This window comes from Sminthopsis crassicaudata, chromosome 4 (genome assembly GCF_048593235.1).
Source record: "Sminthopsis crassicaudata isolate SCR6 chromosome 4, ASM4859323v1, whole genome shotgun sequence".
NCBI classification, from domain to species: domain Eukaryota; kingdom Metazoa; phylum Chordata; class Mammalia; order Dasyuromorphia; family Dasyuridae; genus Sminthopsis; species Sminthopsis crassicaudata.
Genome location: NC_133620.1, coordinates 261,464,505 through 261,488,354, shown reverse-complemented (window position 1 = coordinate 261,488,354; position 23,850 = coordinate 261,464,505). Strand labels below are relative to the sequence as shown.

General features: G+C 31.8%; 1 protein-coding gene across 2 annotated transcripts in view; it reads left to right on the top strand.

Moving 5' to 3' along the window:
* TINAG (tubulointerstitial nephritis antigen) overlaps nucleotides 1-23,850 on the top strand; it is a 190,027-nt gene that overhangs the window by 91,944 nt on the left and 74,233 nt on the right. For both annotated transcript variants that reach the window (XM_074310634.1, XM_074310635.1), the window contains exons 7-9: nucleotides 3,620-3,800; nucleotides 13,163-13,208; nucleotides 18,753-18,876. In XM_074310634.1, coding sequence (XP_074166735.1) covers nucleotides 3,620-3,800; nucleotides 13,163-13,208; nucleotides 18,753-18,876 — 351 coding nt within the window. The remainder of the gene's footprint in view (nucleotides 1-3,619; nucleotides 3,801-13,162; nucleotides 13,209-18,752; nucleotides 18,877-23,850) is intronic.

The window sequence follows — 23,850 nt, the reverse complement described above, 5'->3', positions numbered from 1 at the left end:
GTAAGCTTGACATCATCAAGGACAGATCATTCTGACTAAATATAATTTTTTTTATAAAGTGACAACTATAGAGGTCAGGGAAATGTCACAAATACAGTTTTACCTAGACTACAGAAGAAAACAAACATTTACTTAGTTCCCATTTTGTTCCAGGCAGTGTGTTAAATGCTTTACAAATATTATTTCATTTCTTCTCAACAACCATGGGAGATAGGTGCTATTTTTTTGTATTGCTATTTTGTAGTTAAGGAAATTAAGAAAGAGTGTGGAATGGAATGAGGTGGGGGTTAGGGCGGTGGAGACAAGATGGTAGAGTAAAGACAGGAAATAAGGCAGAGGATAAGTGACTTGTCCAAGATCATACAGTTGGCATAAAACATGGCATCCATGTTTAAATTTAGGTCTTCCTGACCCAGATCTAGTACTCTCTATTTAGTATCATCTAATAAGAAAGTGAATCATTTGATAAAGTAAGTCATGCTCTTTTATAGAATTTGCAGAGATGGGTGGGGAGGAGATAGCACAATTTTAACTATTTTTAGGACCATCCTCAAAAAGTAATCCTTAAATGATTCCATGTTATCTTGTAAGGAAGCCCCTATTAGTATACATAGTCATTCCATACTATTTAGTGTTTTTGTCATTGACTTAGAGGAAAAAAAAAAACATAGTTGGTATTCTTGTCAAATTTGCATTTGACACAAAGATGGTAAGGATAGCTGACACAGAAGATCAAGTCTACATAAAAAAAATATTGTTATAATGGGATATTTTGGAGTATTTGATAAAATAATTTTGTTGCAGAAAAAATACTTCAAGTGTACAAGATAGACATAGTTAGAAATTAGTATAAAAACAAACAATTGAGCTTATAGATTGTGGACTGCAAGCTCAGTGTAAATCAGAAATATGATAAGACAAGCAAAAAAAGTTTATGTTATCTAAGATTGCCTTAAGAGGAATAAGGAGATGACAATCCTGTTGTACTCTGTTCTGGTCAGAATCTAGAGTATTGTGCTCAGGTATTCATGCCAACTTTTAGGAATGACAATAATAAGGTAGAGAGGGGTTATAGCTCAGTAAGTAGGATGAGAAGACACCTTATGAATCCATGATATATTATGATTAGTTAAATAATTTTAGGGAATCTAGAAAAGGGATGAAGCAAAGATAAAATAATACTAATTTTAAAGTATTGGAATGATTAGATTTATTTAGTTCTATCTCAGTAGGCAGATCAAGTTGTGGTGGATTCAAGTAATAAATGGCAGCTTTAGACTTGGTGTCTGAGGGGGGAAAAAACCCAAAAACAACAATAACAAAATTTTCTTAACTGAACTTTTCAAAAGTGGAATGAACTGCCTTTAGAAGTTGTCACTTCCTCCTTATGAAAGATCATCAAGGAGAATATGGGTGACCACTAGCTAAGTATCCTCTTCTCTCTTTTTTTGTTTGTGTTTTTTTTTTAGTCTATAGCCACTAAAGTCCCTTCTAACTCTAAAATTTTATCATTTCTTTCTTAATAATGTCCTTTCATCCTTCTTTTCTTTGACTTCCTAGTGCTTAGAACAAAACCTTATAAAAGGTAGGCACTAATAAATGGTTATCAATTGATTGACTGATTTCATTTCTTTTAATACCTTATTCCACAAGGACAATGATATAAGGATGTCTCATTTCTATTCCATTGCCAGGACTCCAGTATTCTTTTTTTTTGTCTCCTCTTTCTTCTGGATTCCTCCCTTTTCTTTTTTCCTTCTCTTCACTCCCTCTTTTCCCTCTCTTTCTTTCCATCTCATTTCCTTACCCTTCCTCCTTTTCTTCCTTCCTTTCTTCTTCACTAGCCAGCTACAATTTCCTTTATTCTTCTCACACCCAATTTTACTTTTATCCCTCTCCATTTATGTCATCTTTCAAGAAAGAGAGAAACAAATATTTATCAAATGCCTTCTATGTGACTAGAACTATGCTAAGTACTTTGCAAATGTTATCTCATTTGAGACTCACAACAACTAACAATCCTAAGAAATAGATGCTGTTATGATCTCCCTTTTTAAAGTTATAGAAAGTGAGGCAAGCAGAGGATAAATGACCTGACCAGAATCACATAACTAGTTAAAGTCTGAGCTCAGTCTTCAAGACTCTAGGCTCAGTACTTTGCTTCAAGCTTACCAAAGCAAAATATAGGGGAACACATTGTTCCTCTTGTAGCAAAACTCAGGGCAAAAACATTTGCAGACCTTTTTCTAGTATCACTTTTCAGATGCCTTACCTATTTTACCCTTTCAGTGTGTATAATAGAAAGAGCCTTGCCACAGGATTTAAAAGACTGGGGTTTAAATCCTGGGTCTTAATCATGTCCATTGTCTTGGAAAAGTCATTTAAACTTCCAAGATTCAATTTCTTCAGCTTTAAATTGAGGTACTTAAATCAACTAGCTTCTGAGATCCCTTCTAACTTTAAATCTGCAATACTTCAGGTCTATTAACACAATCAGATTCACACCTGATTAATTTATCTGCTGTTTTTTTTTTAAATATCTATTTCATCATCACAAGTAGAAACCCATGTGCCCATTTTTGTTTTTGATAATGCTAATGTGACAAAACTGGGCTGCACTTCTCTTCATATTGTGTTTCACATTTATCATGGTTGAGTGTTTCCTATTTCTAATTTGATTGATAATCTGCTAAAGGGCTACTACAGTATTCAATCTGAAAATACTAAAGACTTCTTTACACCATGATTCACTAATGACTAACCTGGTCTATATGCTCTAGGTGGAGGGATACATATGTTGGGAGACATTTCAGAGATAGTAGTATATCTCTATGCCTTTTGGTTTTCAAAAATCACATTATCTATGTCCTATTGGTATTGAAGAAATTAGTGCCATATGAATTTATATATGACTTTCTTCATCAGCAGGGATCATGATGATATTTCTATTTTGTTGTTCTTGTTTTTGAGTCCTTTAAGTAATGTATAACATCTTTTTTGGCTCCATTTGGGCTTTTTTTGGGAAAGATATTGAAGTGGTTTGCCATTTTCTTTCTGACTCTAGATGTGACACTTTATCCATTGTGCCACCTAGTTGTCCAATGTAAAAATGAAAGTGTTTACCTGAATTCCTATTAGAGGTTATTTCTCAGCTAATTTAATTTAGGCATTTTTTTTTAACTTCTGGGCATCAATTTGTTCTTAAGGGCCCAAATTCTCCCATATTCTGTTTGATTAGTTTATGTCCAAGAAACTCTGATTTTAGATAATTCATAGAAGGTGCTTTGACAGTACAGTTGATAAAATATTTTACTTGGCATCAGTAGGTACTGAATTCAAGTCCAGATTCAGTATACACATATACACATAATATTTATGTATATATGCACACATACACATACATACATATAGATATATGTACACATAAAAAAACTGAGTGACTTCTTCATGATGATAAGACAAAGGTATAATTAATCTTGATAATTCACATTAGAGTTCTGAAAATAACATTTTCAAGTAACAGCATATGGTTTTTCTATATGTAAAATTTTGCAATGCACATTTTTATATTTTATGCATAGAAACCTTTAAAACCAATTGTTTTATTATATCTGCTTAGGTTGGTATCTCATGCATGCTACCCACTTTTTAAGGACCAATTCTTCAACAACAATGGCTGTAACATGGCAAGTCGATCTGATGGACGGGGGAAAAGGCATGCCACAAAACCGTGTCCAAACAACATAGAGAAATCTAATAGAATATATCAATGTTCTCCTCCATATAGAGTCTCTTCCAATGTAAGTAAAAAATAGAAGTACCATAATTTAATTTTGACCAATAAAACTCAATATGTCTGGGTATTATGAATATTTATAAATAAATAAATGAAAATTTGCAATTAAAAGTAAATTGTACACTAATAGAGCAAGTCCAAAATCTCCTATTCAAATGTGCTTCATTCTAATCAAATCCTCCTGGTAGTCAGCCTGTATATAATTCATGGATATGATCTTCTGCCCCCTTCCACCTTTTATGTGAACTCTTTTTAATCTTATATTTACTTTGTATAAATTATAAAAATTATATCTAAATTATATATATAATATATATATACATAATATATATATAATATATATGTATATATATATACATATACATATATATATATATATATATATATGTATATAGAACATGTTTACTTCCTCTAGTATAAAGTAAGTGCCTTGAGTTTAGGAACTTGTATTCCTATGGTCTTGCATATGGTCAGCACTTAACAAGGCATCTATTGAACTTGCTTCATTATCATTCCTCATCTCTTCTTTATCTTTCTCAAGTATTTTATATTGTTAACCACTTTCTCATTAGCACTCTCTTTTTTTCTGTGACACATTACCATATTAGTTGTTCTGATGCTTGGTTAATTATGTAAAAAATTCCTCCTTTTCAGTTCTATGGGTCATTTCTTCTTATCCTGATTTTTTTTTTTTTTTTTTTTTTTTTTTTTTTGGCCATCTCATTCACTCACATAGTTCCATTCATTATATTGGAGTCTACTTATCGAATCTTGACCCTTTACACATGAGCTTTCATGGCAGTAGTACTTCATTCTAGTTCTTTTCACGATAATGGTCTTTTTTCAATAAAATAATATACCATAGTTGAACACAGTTTTGGAAACAGTAGAAATGAAGTGATGGAAAGAAAATTGGATTTATTTAGTCTCTGCAACTAACTAGTTAGGTGATTTTGGAGAGGTTGCTTATTCAGAACTTTAGTTTTCTTCTCTGTAAAGTTGAGAATGGAATAAAAGTTTGTGGAAGTACTTTTTAATTATGAAGTGTTACATAAATATATTTTAACTATATGCTACAAGTTTAAATTATATTATGGTGTATGAAAGACAATGCTGGATATTAGAGAGAATACTAGACCAGAAGCAAAGAAAAGTTGGGTTCAAATCCTTTCACTAGAACTATTAGTTATGTGATTCAGATAAATCATTTAAGTTCCCTGAACTTTGGTTTTTTCATCTAGAAAAAAGGCACTGGTATTTCAAAAGATAGCATCAAACCACTATTGTAAAATATTAATGAGAAAAATTCCTTAAAATTTTTAAATTGCTACATAAATTTCAATTTATTTTTTAAAGCTAAATGAGCAATTTACTAGAAAGTCATCTGTGAGTGGCTTTCTCCTCATAAAAAAGCTGGGGGATGGGGAAGGTACAGGAGATCCAGGTAGTTAAAATAAATTGCAATATAATTTCCATTGCTTTCTCCTTTCTTGACCAAAATTATTTATAATATCTTCTTTTTATTTCAATACTATTTATTGTTAAACTCAAAATCAATGCAATTCAGTTCCTTCAATGTTAGATTCACTTGTTCATTATTGGACAAACATGCAACCTGAAAGCTGTAAAAATGAATGTTTGTAGATATTCTAAAAAATATGATTCATTGTACTCTCTGAGCACATTACATTGCTATCACTGAAGAATCAAAAGGATTTACACAGAACTATAGATCACTTAGTTTTTTAATGTTTGCTGGGTCATAGAGTAATCTGAATATTCATCTCATGAATTTTATAACCAGCTTCCTGGTGAGAAGCATTTCTGGCTTCTATGCTGGACCTCTGATTAAATACATAGTTTGCACAATATTCATAAGATTAATTTTTGCATGCATCAGGATTATCATTGAGATAACATTGTGAGATGTTTCTCAAGAGTACATATCTTCAGTTACATAATTGAGTAAGCTATAAAGGAAAGATTCCATTATCTATTATTGTTTATAAATAAAAAAATAAAAAAAATGTATTTTGTGGAGATTATCAAAGTTTTCAAACTTTCATTAAATAAGATATGATCTGTGCATTTGTTAAGGTTATATAACATTTCCTCAGAGGTATGACCTTGAGTGATGCTGTGTGGCAATGAATAATGGAACACATGATATCAGAAAAAATGTATAACAAGTGACCTTTAGGTCAAGGGAAGGACATATTCTGGGTGTATGTAGTCTACAAACAATGACTTAGATTTCAGAAGGAATGAAAAAAGATGTTATGGAGGAATATATATGCATTATATATGCTCAAATAAATGTTTATATATGTGTTTGTGTATATAAACATATTCACACAGCAAAGAATTGGAAAATGAATGGATGCCTATCAATTCAGGAATGGCTGAAGTTATGGTACATGAAAAGAATGTAATATTATTGTTATATAAAAATGATGAACAAGCTAATTATATAAAAGCCTGGAAAGATTTACATGAACTGATGCTGAGTGAAACAAGCAGAAGTAGGAATCAAAAACATAATAACATAACAGCAAGAATGTGTGATGATCAACTATGAAAGGCTTGGTTCTTCTCAGTTGTTCAGTGATTCAAAGCAATCCCAAAAGACTTTCAAGAGAAAATTCTATCTGCATTCAGAAAAAGAACCAAGGAGTTTGAATGTAAATGAATAAATATTATGTTTACTTTTCTGTTTTTTTTTTTTTTAATCTTCCCTGTGGGTTTTCCCATTTGCTTTGATTTTTCTCTCCCAATATGGCTCATAAAGCAATATGCATTAAAAAATAAACTTACTACAATAAAAATGGAACAACTATAAAAATGAAAAAATGCATATATGCACATATACATACATATACATGATTGGGCTGCTCATACAGTGAGAGGGAAAGAAAACAGCTGAGTTGCCCTACTGTTGTTGACATCCATACACTCATAAAAGAACCAGAAAAAAAAAATGTAATTCTTGATGATGACTTGTACTTACAAAACAAGTAATTTTAGCTCATATTTACAAACTTCTTTTAAGTTATGTAAAGTATTTTACATATATGTTTCTTTATTTGCTCAGAAGAACCCTACCTCTGGTAGGTATTACAAGGTTTTATAATCCTCATTGTATAGAGGAGTGAGGATAAAAGAGGCAATGTGAACTGCTAATAAGTATCAGAGGCATAATTCAAACTCAACCCTCCTTGACTTGAAGTCATTCCCTATATCCCCTCTACTACCTAGCTCCTTATTAGAATATCCTCACCCATGAAAATAGATTCATTAAAATATAAATTTGAATGTAAAATGTGAAAACGGTACTTGGAGGCTGAACATGACTTCCTTCTGAAGAGAAGGAAAAGGTGTTTGAAAGTTTTTTCCTAAAGGTTTTTTTCTAAAATCATTGAGACATTATGGCATGATGCTCACAAGTAGACCATTTCTGGAGAGAGCATAATTTATTCAAAAGTGAATAGGTAAAAAAGTGAAAAGGTGGTAAGGTAAGTATATATTAGAAGATATAGTTATTGTGAAAAAATTCAGAAACTGAAAGGGCAAATTAAGTTGTAGAGAATTTGAATGAAGCTCAGGAGAGACAGAAAAAGAACTAGCATATATCACCTAGAGAGAAAGAGGGAATAGATACAGAATTTGGAAAGAAGATGAAGAGCCTGGCATAGAGCTAAATCAGGAATCAAGAAGATCTGAATTCAAGACCAATTGCATTTTGATGTATTGTTATTCCCTGTAAATTGTAAACATCTTGATGGAAAGGGCTGTCTTTCTGTTTCTTATTTTATTCCTATTGCAACACCATTAGAAAGCATAGAGATAAGTAGGTCCTTTCTTAAATTGATGTTTTATTTCTCTAAATCCAAAAGGAAGCATTATCTGTAATGGGCATATGTTAGAAGCTTTCCCAGTAATATCAGGAATGAAATAAGAATGTTGATCATTGTTAATTGTTATGCAATATTGTATTGCAAATGTTAACTATGGTGATAAGACAAGAAAAAATAAATTAAAGGAAAACAAATGAGCAGTTAGGTAACAAAACTATAATTCTTTGAAGATGATATGATAGAATGTGTAAATAACTTTAGGAATGTGTAGAGAATTTATAAAGTGTATAAAAACTAACAATTTAGTAGTCACAGGATATGAAATAAACTATCTGCCTTTCTATATATTCCCAACAAAGCCCTGCAGCAAGAGATAGAAAGACAAATTTCAATTCAAATAACTTAAACAATAGAAAACACTTAGGAACTCCATGAATGCAATTATAAAATACTTTTTACACAAACAAAAACAGATCTGAAATATTTGGGGAAATATTAATTGGTCATAAGTAGGCTGAGCAAATATAATAAAATGACAATTCTAAGTTAATTTTATTCATTCAATGCCATACCAAATTATCAAAGAATCATTTTCCAAAGCTAAGATAAAAAATAACAAAAAAGTGGGATTTTATTGGGCAGAAACTATGCAAAAAAGGTACATATCATACCACAACTCAAAATAAGGTCAAAATGGATAATTTAGACATAAAGGGGGATATTATAACTAAATTAGGGAAATATGGAGAAATTATCCATAGATATGGATAAAAGAACACATTTATGAACAAAATAGAGATAAGGAAGATCATAAGAAGTAAAATGGATAATGTTAATGATGAGAGTTAGGAAAGGGGAACCCTTTTGTATCGGCACAAGGATAGTCAGTGATGGCGCAGAGTCCCCTGTAAAGGAATTTACAAGCCCGAAAACCTAGATTGATAAAAAAGGTATATTTGGTGTTTGGAAGTAAGCGTAAAGGTAATCAGGGCCAGAGGTGGTCACCGGGTGGACAGGAACCCTTACATGGCTGGAAGGATACCATATTTGGGGGGGTGTCCTGCAAAGAGACTGGGCCCCAGAGCTCCTTTTTTATAATTTGAAAGTGGGTGGAGTCCCAGGCTCCTGGCTGGTTTGGGCCAGGGTTAGCATTGAATAGAATTCAATGAGTTCTTAGATAAGGAAGAAACTGTGGGGGGTTGGGAAACCTGAGCAGATAGTGGGGGGCTGGGAAAACTCAAGCCAGCTCAGATCTGGTGGGGGCTGGGAAAAGCCCGGATATCATTGGAATTCAAAAGGGTGATTTTTGACCAGGATTTGTGAATCAAAAGATCCTAGCTTAAAGGGACCTCAACCCCCTTCATTTATATATAAAAGCTTAATAATATTTTTTTTCACAAATAAATCCTAAGAAGTCAAAATTATAAGGAATACAGGAAACTTTTGGGGGAAATTATACCTAGTTTCTTTGGTAAGGTTCTCTTAAATATTAGGAAAATGAGCCAAATTTATAAAAATAAGAACTATTCACCAACTGATAAATGGTTAAAAGATATGGACAGAATTTTTCAGAAGAAAAAATCATAACTATTAATAGTCACATAAAAAAAATGTTCTAACTCATTATTGATTAGAGCTACAAATTAAACAGCCTTGAAGAACCATATCATACTTATCTAATTGACTAACATGACAGAAAAAGAAAATTAAAAATATTGAAGGTAATGTGCATAAATAGGTACACACTAATTCACTGTTGATAAACTTGTGAACTGCTTAAACCAAAAGATTCAATCCAAAGGGTTATAAAACAGGACATATTCTTTTCCCTATAAATACTAAGTCCAGGTCCCAAAGACATCAAAGACAAAAGGAAATGGCTTACTGTATAAAAATATTTATATCAGCTCTTTTTGAAATGCCAATTAATTGGATTTTAATTGAATGCCCATCAATTAGGGAACTGGCTGAATATGTTGTGGCATATGAGCAATGAAATACTATTGTGCTAAAAGAAATGACAACCATGATCATTTCAGAAATACTGGGAAAGCTTATATGAAGTCATTCCAAGTAAAGTTATTGGAATCGGGATTGTAATGTGCCTAATAACAGCAATATTATAATAAGGATTAACTATAAAAGACATAGGTATGATTAAAATAAGTATCTAAGACAATTCCAAAGGGCCCATGATAAAAAATACTATTCACCTCCAGAGAGAGAGCTGATGAACTCTGTGTGCAGACTGAAGCATAATGTTTTCACTCTATTTTTCTTGCTTTTTTTTTTTTTTTTTTTTTTTTTTTTTTTTTTAGCAAATAGCATGGCTAATATGGAAATGTTTTACTTGTCTTCACATGTATAATTGCTATCATATTGCTTACTTTCTCAATGGATGGGGAAGGGGTAGAAGGAATAGAAAATGTTTACAAAAATGAATGTTAAAAGCAAAATCAATGAATAAAATATAAAAATATATTTAATAGGTATAAGTAGAAATCTTACATGTAACTTCTATGTCTAATAAGATACATGAATTAAAAATAAATGAGAAGATGTAGTTAGATACTTCATTTTAGAAAATGCCTGAAAGATTTTGTGGACTACAGACTCAATATGGTTTTTTTTTTTTTTTTTTTTTTTTTTTTTAAAGGAGAGGATTCTGATAAAATGGTGGTATAGGTCAGAAAATTCCAAACTCTCCAAATTTCCCCCACAAACAGAACAAAATTGCACCTCAGGGAGCAATAAACCAATGAAAAAACAAGTAAAACTTGGGGCAGAACAATATTCCTGGGACTACCTGAGAAGAAGGGAGGAAAGATCCTAAGACCCAGATTTAATGGGCATAAAGTGAAAATCATTTCAGGCTATCTACCCAGAAACAGTAAACTAGCTCAGTTATGAAGGAGCCTCAACCAGAACCACAGTAACTGTCACCTCCAGGATGCTTGGGGAGTCAAGATTATGAAAAGAAGGTCAGGCAAATAGAAAAGGAGATCCAGAGTCTTAAAGAAGAAAATGATTCCTTAAAAATTAAAATTGGACAAGGGGAAACCAGTGAAGCTATAACAATAGAAAATATAAAGAATGAGAAAATAGAAGCAAATGTGAAATATAAGAAAAACAACATCAGAAGAACAAATCAAAAAGAGAAAATAATAAAAAAAAAATGAATGATCTACTTGAAAGCTATGACCAAAAACCTTGATATGATAATACAAGAAATAATCAAAGAAAATTGTTCTTAAGTGATGGAACAAGAGAGGAAAGGAGAAATATAAACTCAAAGACATCCTATAAGGAAAACATATAGAAATTTTATTGCTAAATTTTGAAAATCCCAGACCAAAGAGAAAATTTTACAAGAAACAAATAAATAAATAAACAATTCAAATATGTTGAAGCTACAATCAGAATTGTACAGGATTTATCAGCAGCTACAATAAAGACCACAGGTCATGGAATATTATATACATTGACAATCAACATGTTATATGCTGACATTAAAAAAATTAGGCCTGTAGCCAGACACATTATATCCAGCAAAATGAAGTATAATATTGAATGAAAAAGGGGACATTCAATGAACTATCAGATTTTTTTAGGAGTTTTTCTTAAATAAACCTTTTCTTAAATAAACCACATCAAAGATGAATTTCAAGAGATTTAATAAGAACAAAATATTTATGTTTTATAATGTATTTGGCTAATTGGCTTATATATAATATATATATATATATATATATATTAACATATATATATATATATATATAATTAGTTTATAATATAAACAAAATATCTAGCATAGACATATGTAATTACCTAATTACAAAAGAAATTAGGTAATTATATATGTAATTACCTAATACATATATATTATATATATATATTATACATATATATTATATATATAATATATAATATATATGTTATACATATATGTTACATATAATTATATATGTAATTACCTAATCCAAAAGAAAGATTGAACTTGTCATGTTACTCTAATAAACAAAACAACCTTGGAAGAGAGTAAAAATAGTAATTATGTTATATGAGTGAGGTGTGATAACAAGAACCAACACAGAAAGATTAGATAGGGGAGAAGGGTTGGTGGTTCTCAAAACCTATTCATTTAAGGAATAGGCTAAATAGGGACGATATATCCATATTTAACTGTAATCTGCTTAGTAGAAGAGTAGGGAAGAATGAAAGTAAAAAGAAGGACTAAAGTAAAGAAGGCACAGCAGAAAGAATAAGAAAATCTACAAGGAAGAAAAGATAGACAGTCATGGTTATAATGTCTTCAATTATTATATACACTTTCTTGAAATGGAAATTTATTGTTATAAATTTTGAACCTTGATGTTTTGCTAGGCACATGAAAATTTTTTTATTCTTTTTCTATTTGTCTTCTTTTTATTTTATAATTATTTTAAATACATAATTTAAAAAAAAGTTTGTTGAGTGAATTGAATGAATAAATGAAATGAAATTTTTATTTGGCTTCATTGAGAGGAGTAATAACTAAGACATAAGGTAGTGATAGTATAGTCTTTTTTGTTTCTGCTTTGGCCTGGTTCCATCTATATTGGAAGTAAATATATTGAGCTCTGGACAGAATATTTAGAAAACATATTGACAGATTAGAGAGTGTTTAGAAAATGGCAATCAGAATGTTAAGAAGTCTTAACTTTACATCAAATGAGAATCTATTGATGCAATATATGTTTGGATTGGAAAAAATAAAACTTAAGATATGATAACTATTTTCAAATATCTAGAAGAACTCTAATATGATAGGGAAATTGTATGTATTCTCCTTGGTTCAATGAGGCAAAACTATGAATAATGAATAAATCTAATTAAAATTTTGGCAAATTACTAGATTCAAAATCAGAAGTTCTGGGTTCAAATCCTCTGTCATTTAACCTTATGTGACCTTTGGTAAATCTACTCCTCTCTTTATTTCTTCATCATGGAAAATGGAGATGGCAATCAAAGTTAAATTATTTAATTTAATCTTTAAACTAAATTTCATGTCCTTGGATCCTGTGAATTTGCAGAGAAAAATTAAATCTTGTTGAAAGGCAAAACTTCCTAACAATTAATACTATCCTTAAGAGGCACAGATTGCCTTGAGAGATAAGGGATCTTCTCCTCTCCCCGCTATAAAACTCTTCAAACAAAAGTTGGAGGACATGCCCATGTGTGATATTAGTAGTGATAATTGATGTTTATGTAACACATTAAAGTTTGAAGATGCTTTACACATAGTATTTCATTAGATGATTCTTGTTCAGCTAGGGATTGGACTAGTTCCCTTCCTACTCTAAAATTCTGCTGATCTGATTTCCAAAGCATATTCAATTATAAATTATTAGCAAACAATATCAATCTCTATTTGATTTACCCTGTGCTGCAAGATTTCACTTTTTTTTTTTTTCTATAGCAAATAGTTCTCAGTGGAAATAATGTTGACTTTTACTTTCTTGTTTCCTTCCAGGAAACGGAAATAATGAAAGAAATCATGCAGAATGGGCCAGTACAAGGTTAGTGATGAAAGCAAAGAATAATATGACATTTATTTCTTTTGTGTAAAAATTTCAGATAAAGTTCCTTATGGGAGAAAAGATCTTCAATTTTAAATGTGCAGGAAAGTGCTCCAGATCTAGAAGCAATATTTTTATGAATTGTACTCAAATGAGATAGATAACAAAGGTTGTGTCCATTTGAAAAAAAAAAGTTATCAGTAATTATTATGTTTGCAGTGTTTCTTTTTCTGCCTGTTACCTTAGGTTGACTTTTTGGTTTTCTTCTCTGAAGTTCCTATGACATTAAAACTTTTCCCCACCCTCACCCCCTCTTTCTTTCTTTTTTAAAAAAATTAACTTCTAACAAAGAATTTTTTTTAAAAATAGTTTTATTGTTTTCTATTTTAATATCTGTGTCCTTTGATAGATACCTCTTCTGCACCTTCCTTCAATTTCCATTTATTGGTAAATTTTTACATAACAGAAATTTGCCAAAGATACAGAACACACTATATTTGTGCCAAATGTAGTTCATGGGCAGTAAGAATTGTCTAACTCTTTGTATTTATGTCCCTAGGTCCTAGTGTAGTGCCTAGAACATTAAAAGATACATAATGAATGCTTGTTGTTTGATTGATTGATGGGTTAATAATTATTCTGTTCACCTTTCTACTCTCAAATTTCTGTGTCATATCCCAAGTCCCTGGAAGAGTAAACTATTCTTACTACTACATTTGGCATCACAGCAAATTTTGAAGGACAAAGAGATAAATTAGTAGGCATCAAATAGTTGGAATGGCTAATATAGTTTGGAGAATTAAACCTTATTATAGTTGCAAAAAGATTCTAAACAGATGAAAATTCTCCTTGCTAGCTAATTTAGTAATTTTTGGCAAATCTGAGTAAATGAATACAGAGTATAAATGGTCCCTCTTTCCCTTTAATTAATTCCATGACTATGGTGACTCCAAATAAATTTTCTCTGATTTGGAGAGGAAAATGAAGTTGAATTAAGCCTATCATGCATAAATACACATGTATAAATATATAAATAAATGTGTAAATGAAAATCATATACAATATAATACTGAACTTAAGCAGATGGAGGTATTAGAGAAACATTCCTATAGGAGGTTATATATGAAAAGAACTTTTAAGGATTTCAACCATTGTGAGAGGCAGAGGTAAAGAGCAATTCTAGGCATGAATGGTATTATGTTTGAAATGTCTAACAGATAGAAATATGTGGAATGCAAAGAGAAGTGATTAAGGCTAGATCTGTGAGACATTTGCATAGAAATGATGATTAAATACAGGTGACCTGATAAATTCACAAAGAGAATTCTCACTGAGTGGGAAGAGAAAAGGGACTGGAGTAGAGCCTTGGGGACACAACCACAATTAGCAAGATTTTGAATACAAGTCATCAAGAGAGCCTGAGGAGGAGTTGGGGGACACTTGGGGAAGGATAAAGAGAAAAAAATTACTGGAAAGACAGGGGAGGAAAATGTCTGGAATAATGCATGGTCAATAGAGATTAAGGCTGAGAAGAAATCAGGAAAGATGAGGATTGAAAGAAACCCATGAGATGTGAAAACATCTACATACATATTTGTATCTAATGGTAGCCATCTCAAGTGAGGCTGGAAAGGCAATAAAAATAAAAGAAATTTACATGATAACTTTATTATATATATAAAAGGAATAGCAAGTCATACATAAAATATTTGCAGCTTCATGGGCAGTCATTTAAAAATATGTAATGGAAATGCTGGTTTTGAATACATTAATTAAAATAAAATAAATGAAAATTCCAAAAAAAAGAATAGAAGGGATTTGCAACTTTGAAGAAAGAAATTTCAGTGGCTCAAGGAAGTATTTAGTTAGACTGCAAAGCTTTTCTAGGACACTATTGAGAAAAGAAGACAAGATATAGGATGAGATCTTGAAAGACACTCAAGGGTAACATTTAATTTAGCTTTTTAAAGGAGAAGGGAGGAGCACGCATTTTGTTGTTAAGAGACTAGGGACTTGACCTATGGATTTCCTAGCACAAGGAAATTTTGAGTGGAAGCTCAATTTACCTATGTAGAGACACCTCTGTAACATCTAATCTCAGAGAGTTTCCTGGGACACTAAGAGTTCAAGTGGTTAATCTAAGGTTACACTAGCAGTTCATGTCAGAGATAGGTCTTTCAATCCAGGTCCTCCTTATGTAAAGGCTGAATAGTTCTCCATTATTTTATGCTGCTTGTTTCTCGGCATTACATATTTTTAACAGTCAATTCTATGCAGTCATTGAATGTTCTAGATTCAATTTTGTTCAGAATATTTCAAAAAAAAAAGTCATTGGAATTACACAAATTGGAAAAAAATATTGGAAAAGGTAAACTGAAATGTATTGATTTTTTAAAAAATAAATAACTTATAGATTCATTTTCATTGGGGAAAATAGCTTGGAGATGTTAACTGACTTGCCTGAGGTGATATAATTTATGGTCATACAATAGCAACATTTTTATTTTGACTCAGGTCCCCAGTCCAGTGTATTATTATCTGTCAACTTCAATCAGTTCAAGAAACTTTGGACCTTTGGATGTAATTCATATTTTTTGTCCTCATCTTTACAAAAGACCTCTTTCTACTTGATGTAGAAAATTGGGGGACTCCTTTAAATTAATTGTCCTGCTATACCATTCATATTACTTTAGGGGTTGCTTAATCAGTTTTTCCCTGGCAAGGCCTCTTTGGCTTTCTGGGCAAGCTTATGGACACCATTTCAAAATAATATTTTAAGAGTTAGACATAAAATTTATGGGATTGCAAAGGAAACCAATTATATTAAAATAGTTCCAAACATTTAAAATAGTAAATTCAAGGAGTCTCTGTGAAAGAACCCTGTTTTAAGTGAAGGTTTTTTAGCCAAACAGGAGAACATGTAACATTCATGATATTTACAAAAGGAGGTGAGTCATAAGTGCTACAGGACTGAATATTTCTATAGAAGAGAAACAGTTTTGGCAATATCTTCACATTTTTATAAATGGATAAGTGCTGGTTGACTCATTCTGCTGGAGATGCAATCTGATTGTCTGGTTTTTATTGCTTAGTCCAATGTAGAGCTGATTTTCCCCCTTCAGTGGAACAAGAGGATATGAAAAACAAGATAATTTTAAATAAATAATATGACTTGAATTCTTCTATATTCTTGTATTTTCAAGAATCATCTTATTTCACATTCTATAGAATTTAAAAGAGGTAAAGGTGATAAGATGACAAAAAGCTATAAGCACTACAGTACTGTAAATTCTTTCAATATTATGTATATATTGTTAATAGAAGATAAAAGAGAATTGTCTTCATTTGAGACAGTATGAGTATTATCAGAAAAAAAAATTAGAAAGGAGGAGGATATCTAAAATGTAATGCTTCTGACATTGCTGCATTGCACAGGTTCAGGGATGATTACATAACCACAAACATTTTCCCCTCTGTTCTTTCTTTCAAATCTAGATTGATCTAAACTTTCATATAGAATGAGGATTAGCCTTGTTCTGCTTGGTCTCTGAGGGCAGATATAGGAACAGAGTATGAATATTATAGGAGTAGCTCTTGGTTCAAAAAGGAAAAATTTCTTACTAACACTATCTGAAAGTAGGGTATTCTGTCTAGGAGGATGATAGGTTCCTTATTATTAGTGGTCCTAACACAGAGATTGGATCATCAATTGTTGGTATACTATAGAGGGGCTACTTCACTGTAAGATACAGCATCAAGTATATGAGTTCTGAGATCCCTTCCAAATCTCAGATTCTATGGTCCCCTAATGATGTTAAGATCATAGGATAATAATTTTAAATCTAGAAAAATAATCTCTCTTTAGAAAACATCTAGTTTAGTGCTCTCATTTTAAAGAGGAGGAAAACAGGGGCTTAGAAAGTTGGAATGATGTCTTGTCCAAGTTTACTCAGGCAGTAAATGCCAGAGATAGAATTTTAACTTAGGCTTCCTTTCTTCCATTCTAGTATCATTTCTTTTTCTTTTCTATTCTTTTAAATTTATGGATTTAAAACACACATTTTTTATAACAGTACAAGAAAAAGATGATTGTACACAAAACTGAAAATGTACTAAGCACAACTCTCTATTCTATTAAAATATACTATAGAATTATCATCAAATTTCTTTTTTTCCTTCTTTTTCTGTTTTTGTTCTATTATGCCACATTTCTTATCATAAAGTTGATTTGATTATAGGACAACTAGGTAGAGCAAGTGAATAGAGCACTAAACTTGGAATTTGGAACTTCATGAGTTCAAAATCTGTTCTCAGACTCTTAATAGTTTTACATAAAATGAACTAAAAAAGGAAATGACAAATCCCTGCAGTATCTTTGTCAAGAAAGTCCCAAATGAAGTTATGAAGAATTGGACATGATTGAAAAGTGACTTGAACAGTAGAATCAAGGCTTCATAAGTATTGAAATGCATTTCAAATTTATAGTCCAACAATTTACATAGTTTCTATTTCCTTTGCCTGTAGTCCTGTGAAATTTTGTTTCATTTTTTTTATTAAAGCTTTTTATTTTACTTTTTTTTTCCCTGAGGCTGGGGATAAGTGACTTGCCCAGGGTCACACAGGTAGGAAGTGTTAAGTGTCTGAGACCAGATTTGAACTCAGATCCTCCTGAATTCAGGGCTGGTGCTCTATCCACTGTGCCACCTAGCTGCCCCCAAGCTTTTTATTGTTCAAAATATATGCATGGATAATTTTTTAATTCAACAATGACACTTGCAAAACCTTGTCTTCCAATTTTCTTCCCCTTCCTCTCACCCTCTTCCCTGGATGGCAAGCAATCTGATATATATTGAACACGGTAAAAATTTCCTATGCAATTTTAAAGGGATGTTGGCTTTTGTAAGGAATTTGAAAGCCCTTCATGTCCTTAATAGATAAACCAATAATATCAGAAAGAGATAATCAGAGCTCATTTTTGCATATTATGAATGCTTTATTCTTAAAAAAAGAAAAAAAAAACAATACTGTCATTGGCTTCTTTCCTAAGTATTTGAAGAATACAATCTTGGCATCATGTCCCTACTCCAAGATACAGCCCTTCATTCAGACTTGCCAAGGTTTATATCTGTTGGAGGATTAAAAACAATTACTTTAAATCTCTTTTGTGAGGTTCACCCTTCATTGCAGGTTTAATTGGAGCTTTTATAGGCTTGTGGTGGAGAACAGGGTTAAAAGAGAAAAAGCAATCACTTGCCCAATATGAAAGGACTTGAGGTTCAGTTTCTAGTAATATTTTATTTTCTTTGATCTAAATTAGATGGGTTTAATAAACATAATGTGTACATAAATAATATTATAAATATCACTATAATATTGTTATAGAAGGATAAGGAAAATCACAACTAATTAAATTAAAAATAATATTGAGTTCCATTCTGTATTCCTTTTAAAGTTGGAATCTCAGGGAAAACATTCAGAGATTTTCTTGGGAAAAGACCACAGTATTTTTTAAATTGCCAATTATATTGTTGACTTTTCTTTTAGCAATAATGCAAGTACATGAGGATTTCTTCCATTACAAGTCAGGGATATATAGACATGTCAACAGCATAAAGGATGAATCAGAAAAATATCAAAATCTACGCACTCATGCAGTCAAACTCACTGGGTAAGTCAAATTGGTATGGGTATTCTATAAATGCTTCTGAAAAAAACAACTCATGGCATTATTGTATGCCCCTGGGGAATTGAATCTGTAAATGAAAATTACAAATCATATATCTTAGAGATAGAAGGGATCTCAGAGGCCATTTATTCCAATCCCCATTCTGATGAAAACTGGAGTTCAGAGAGGTTGTGCTTTGGGCAAAGTCACAAAGATAGTAAAGCACCAAAGGTATGATTTGAATTCTGCTCTTTCGACTCTATCACCAATGGTCTGTTCAACTGTACTACAGAACATATCTTTTATATGAGAGCATAACAATGTGTCAAAGGAGTCCAGAAATCTTTGATATTTCAATGAATAATAACATCCAACAGTTTGTTGTATTGAAAGTGGTTGAGTCAGATGACATGTATTTAACTTTAACTTTTCCACTGGCATATATAAACTTAGACAAGTCCTTTTACCTTTCCCAGAAACATATTTCTCATCCAAAAAATAGGATTTCAATTTATTTTCAGTATTGGTCTATGGCAGAAACTTTGTGAAAAGAGCCTTGTTTTCAAGAAGACAACATTATACCTACCTAACAGGAATGTTGATGAGGATTATGTAGGATATTTAAGACATTATTAGGTCAAACTGTAAAAAACTCTGTAGGTTAGCGTTGCTATTTCCACAATAAATTAACCAATAAGCATTTATTAAGCAGCTACCATGGACAATCCTACAAGCATCAATGTTTTCCTTTTACTCACTTTTCCCACCTAATTTCATTATATATCATTCATCTTCCAAGTCTCTATACTAAAAATCTAACTAGACTTTATGCTATTGCTCACAGAGAATTCCTTTATAGTGATTTTGCCTTTGTACTGGATATTTTCTGTCAGTAAAGAAATCCCATCTCATCTCTACCTGTGAAAATCCTTTGTTTCCTTTAAGATACAGGCCAAATGCTGCTGCTTTCTACATGAAACCATTCTGTATACCCCTCAAATCTAATGACTGTTGTTGTTATTCATTTGTGTCCACACTTTGTGACCAGAGCACACCAATACTCTCCATGATGTTTTCTTGGCAAAAATACTGCAATATTCTGCCATTTCTTCTTCTGTGAATTAAGGCAGAAGTTAAGTGACTTACCCAGAATTACACTGTTAGTAAGTATCTGAGATTGGATTTGATTCTTTTTAGACCCAGCAATCTATCTACTGAGTCATCTAGGGGAACTAGTTCTGAATATACACATGTGAACATATACGTATATGTATGTTTGTATACATACACGTTCACCTATATAGGTTGTTTTCCCCAGCAGAAGATAAGTTCCTTAAATACAGGGACTATTTCATTTGTGTCTTCCTATCTTCAATATCTAACATAATTCCTGGCACTTAGTAGGTAAGTACTTAAAGAAGACTTTTTAATTGTTTAGTTATTATTATCTAGATCATTATATAATGGGAAAGATGAACCTTGTCCACCCCATGATTTCCTTTCATTTTAAAATCCATCCAGAACATAAACGAGGATTTGCTTGAGTGGATGTTTAATATTAGGCCTGTGTGAATGAGGGAAGAATAAGAAATTGGCACAGAGAGTGGTACTGGGATACAAGTACTTTTTTGAGTGCTATCAATAAGTACAAAGTACAAGAAAGATTGGAAAATATGGGGAGACTGAGTGCCAGATACATCTCAAAATATATTGATGCTCATTTACTTTATATAATGTCATAGTATATAAATAAATATTTTTGTTTTAATGTATGTTCAAATAAAAAGAAAGAAAAAAAAAAAAAAACATTTGTATACCTCATTGGGGTTGCCAAGGAAATAAGACACTAAAGATGGATGTCTTTTGGTCAAGAGATAAACCTACCATCATTCCCTTGCTTAGCTTTCTAATAGTTTGTCCTAACTCTATACTGATGGTATAGAAATTGAAGGATAAAATCATTACCTAACCTTTTCTATACTAAGAAAGACTATAGAGACTGAAACCAGGAACCATCATGCATAGGTGTGGCAGCCTGAGTGTTTGGGTGCCAGGGTGAAAGCAGGTTCATAAGCATATATTACTTTGTGCCAAATATTAATGATATCAGGAACCTAAATTACCCAGGAAATTTAGAGACAAAATATTATGATTGGGGCTATGTGATCAAGTCCATGCTTAAATTCATAGAAGAGATATTTGCTGAGTTTGCTAGAATGATTTGGTCAGAAGAGATGACTCTCCTCCACTTTTTTCTTCTCTCTTCTTAGAAAAGGTATGCCTACTCTCTGAATATCTAATTTTAAGAGTTTTCTTAGTTTTCTGTTTACTCTGTCACCAACTATGATAAATAGTTTACCATAATGATAAAAATCTTGGTGAGTCCTTGTAGCAGTTTTGGAGGAGAGAATACCTGGGAGAAAATTTTAACAAATGAGAGATATATTTCATGATAATTTTTCCCCTGGGATAGGATGGAGAGTCTTGAGTTGTGGAAATAATATTATTGATTTATATTTTTCCTAACTTTCCAGATCAGAGAAACAGATTGAAACTTCACATTTCAAGGCAAATGAGCCAGCAGCTTTGTCTGGGAATGACTATTGAGAGCTTGGTGTGATTTGGAATATGGGGCTTTGGAAATTTCCTCTTCTCATTATTTTTCCATAGCTAGTTGAAAAGAAACATTTCTTCAAAGGGCAGTACTCAAGGGAGTGATTAGAAAGAAATACCATCTTCAAAAGAAAAAGTGTATGAGAGTAGGATTTTCTTTGGTAATTCTGGTCACTAGGCTCACATAATCTCACATCATCAGATTAATTTTAGACATGCAATAATACAGCTGCAAGAAAATGATTCCTTCTTAGAAATAGAAGATCAAATAATCTTTTTGGTTGCTGTGGCAACCTATTCAAAAGGTCTAGTCTAGATCATTCCTCTCCCCACCTGTGTCCAGTCTCTAAAGTATTTCTTGTGAGGTTCTTGGTAAGGTTTCTTGCAGCCAAATCAAATTGGATTTTGCAAAGCCACATTATTAAACCTCTTCTTTTCATTCAACTTTCACTTCAGAGCATGCAAGTAATATGGAGGAGAGGAGGTATTTTGAATTCATATTCATTAATTTTTACTTTTTACATCAGCATTCTCATTATCACAAATTCTATGACACTCCGCTATTTATTTCTTCAGGAAATTAGTATAAAATAATCTTTCCTGATCCTTTCACCATAGTATTAGTCTAGGATTGGCTGTACCACTTCTACCTCAATGTGGAGATAGATAGATACTAACTAGATGGACAGATAGATAGGTGATATATATGTAGATAGAGAGATGATAGGTGATAGCTAGATAGACAGACAGATACATAAACCACATACTTACATATATGACTGGCACTGTACTAAGCCCAAGGGATACAAAGATAAGCAGGCAAAACAATTTCTGTCCTCAAGGAACTCATGTTTTCATTTATTGGAACTGAACAAGATAAAGGCAAAGCTGTACTACCAAAGTCTAGGGTGGTTCTAGGGGGTGGAGTCAGATTTTTCAGTGTCAATTTTTTAATGAAAGAGATGATCTAAGTGGAGATGAATGGAGATGGCATTTTTTTTTTTTTTTTTTTTTTTTACTCCTTTACCTATTCTTCTAGTTTAAATAGTGTATGCCCTAAAACCTTCTGGAGTTTCCCTAATTACTTTATACTCTAAGTCTGGATGTCAAGTTCCTTCATCAGGAAAAATGATATAACTTTCTTTATTTTGCTTTATTGTTTTCACTCAAATCCTTTACTTCATCTCAGTTTACTTATTTTTTCCTCAGACTATCCTAATATTAATTTCATTCCTCTTCATCTACTTCCTTTACAGAGGAGATCTTCATATGGCCAGATGATTAATTTCACTTTATTTTACCATAAATAGAATACTTGAAATTTGACCTTACTATGGAGCCTATATTAATGAACTGAAAATGACAAGTTAATTTTATTATTAGGGCCTGTTATATTCTTAGGCCTTTGTTTTTAAACTAAATGTTGTTCAATCAATATAAGTAACTACTAAGCTGGAAATTTTCTCTACTTGTTTTCAACTTATATAATTGTTTGGACCATAGAAAAGTAAGTGATTTGTCCAAGATCATGCTGCACACATAGATGAGAGATAGGCCTTGAATCCAGGTCTTCTCAGAGGTTAGCTCCTTATCCACTCTCATGCTATTTTGCTTTTTGTTTTTTACTACCAAACAAAGACATGTAGGAAGTCTTGGATGAAATGCCATTATTTTTATATTTAATTAGTCTGGCCAACTTCATCTAATTTTTATTTTGGCTTATATAGCAAGAATTCTTCCCCCGCCCCTCCCCATGCCCCTCACTTAGCTCTTAGAGAAGTGGGACTTTTTTTTTTTTTTAATTTGGTATATCCAATTAGCATTTAATGAGGCCAATTCTTTCAGTGGGTGAACTACTCCCTGGGAATGAATTGGGTTGTTTTTGAATTATTCCAGACAACTTGGCTAATGTTTAGTTCACTGAAGCATTAGAGTTCAGTGGTAATTTAATTTATTTCTTTAATAACTGCTAATTTTGTAATTAAGACACATAGGAAGATGATGTTTCATTGAATTTAAAGAAATATTCCAAGGGCTCAAATAAGTCAGTGTCCCTTGCTAGAATCTGACTTTCCCATGAAGTAGCTTTTAAATCTGTCACAATAAGTCTTATTAGTTCATGAAGAAAAGAGTTATCATATGAAGTTTGCTCAGCATACCATTCTTATTTGGAATTATAGTTGTGTGTTTGGAAGAAACCTTAAAAATCATGAAATCGTGGTACTCAGAAGTACAAAGGACCATTGAATTTATTTGGTACAAAACCTTCATTTTAGATATTAGGAAGTCATGTCAAAAGCTGCATACTTATAGTAAATCTAGTATAGATATGTTCATACTAGAATAAGGTAAAGTGGGATTGTT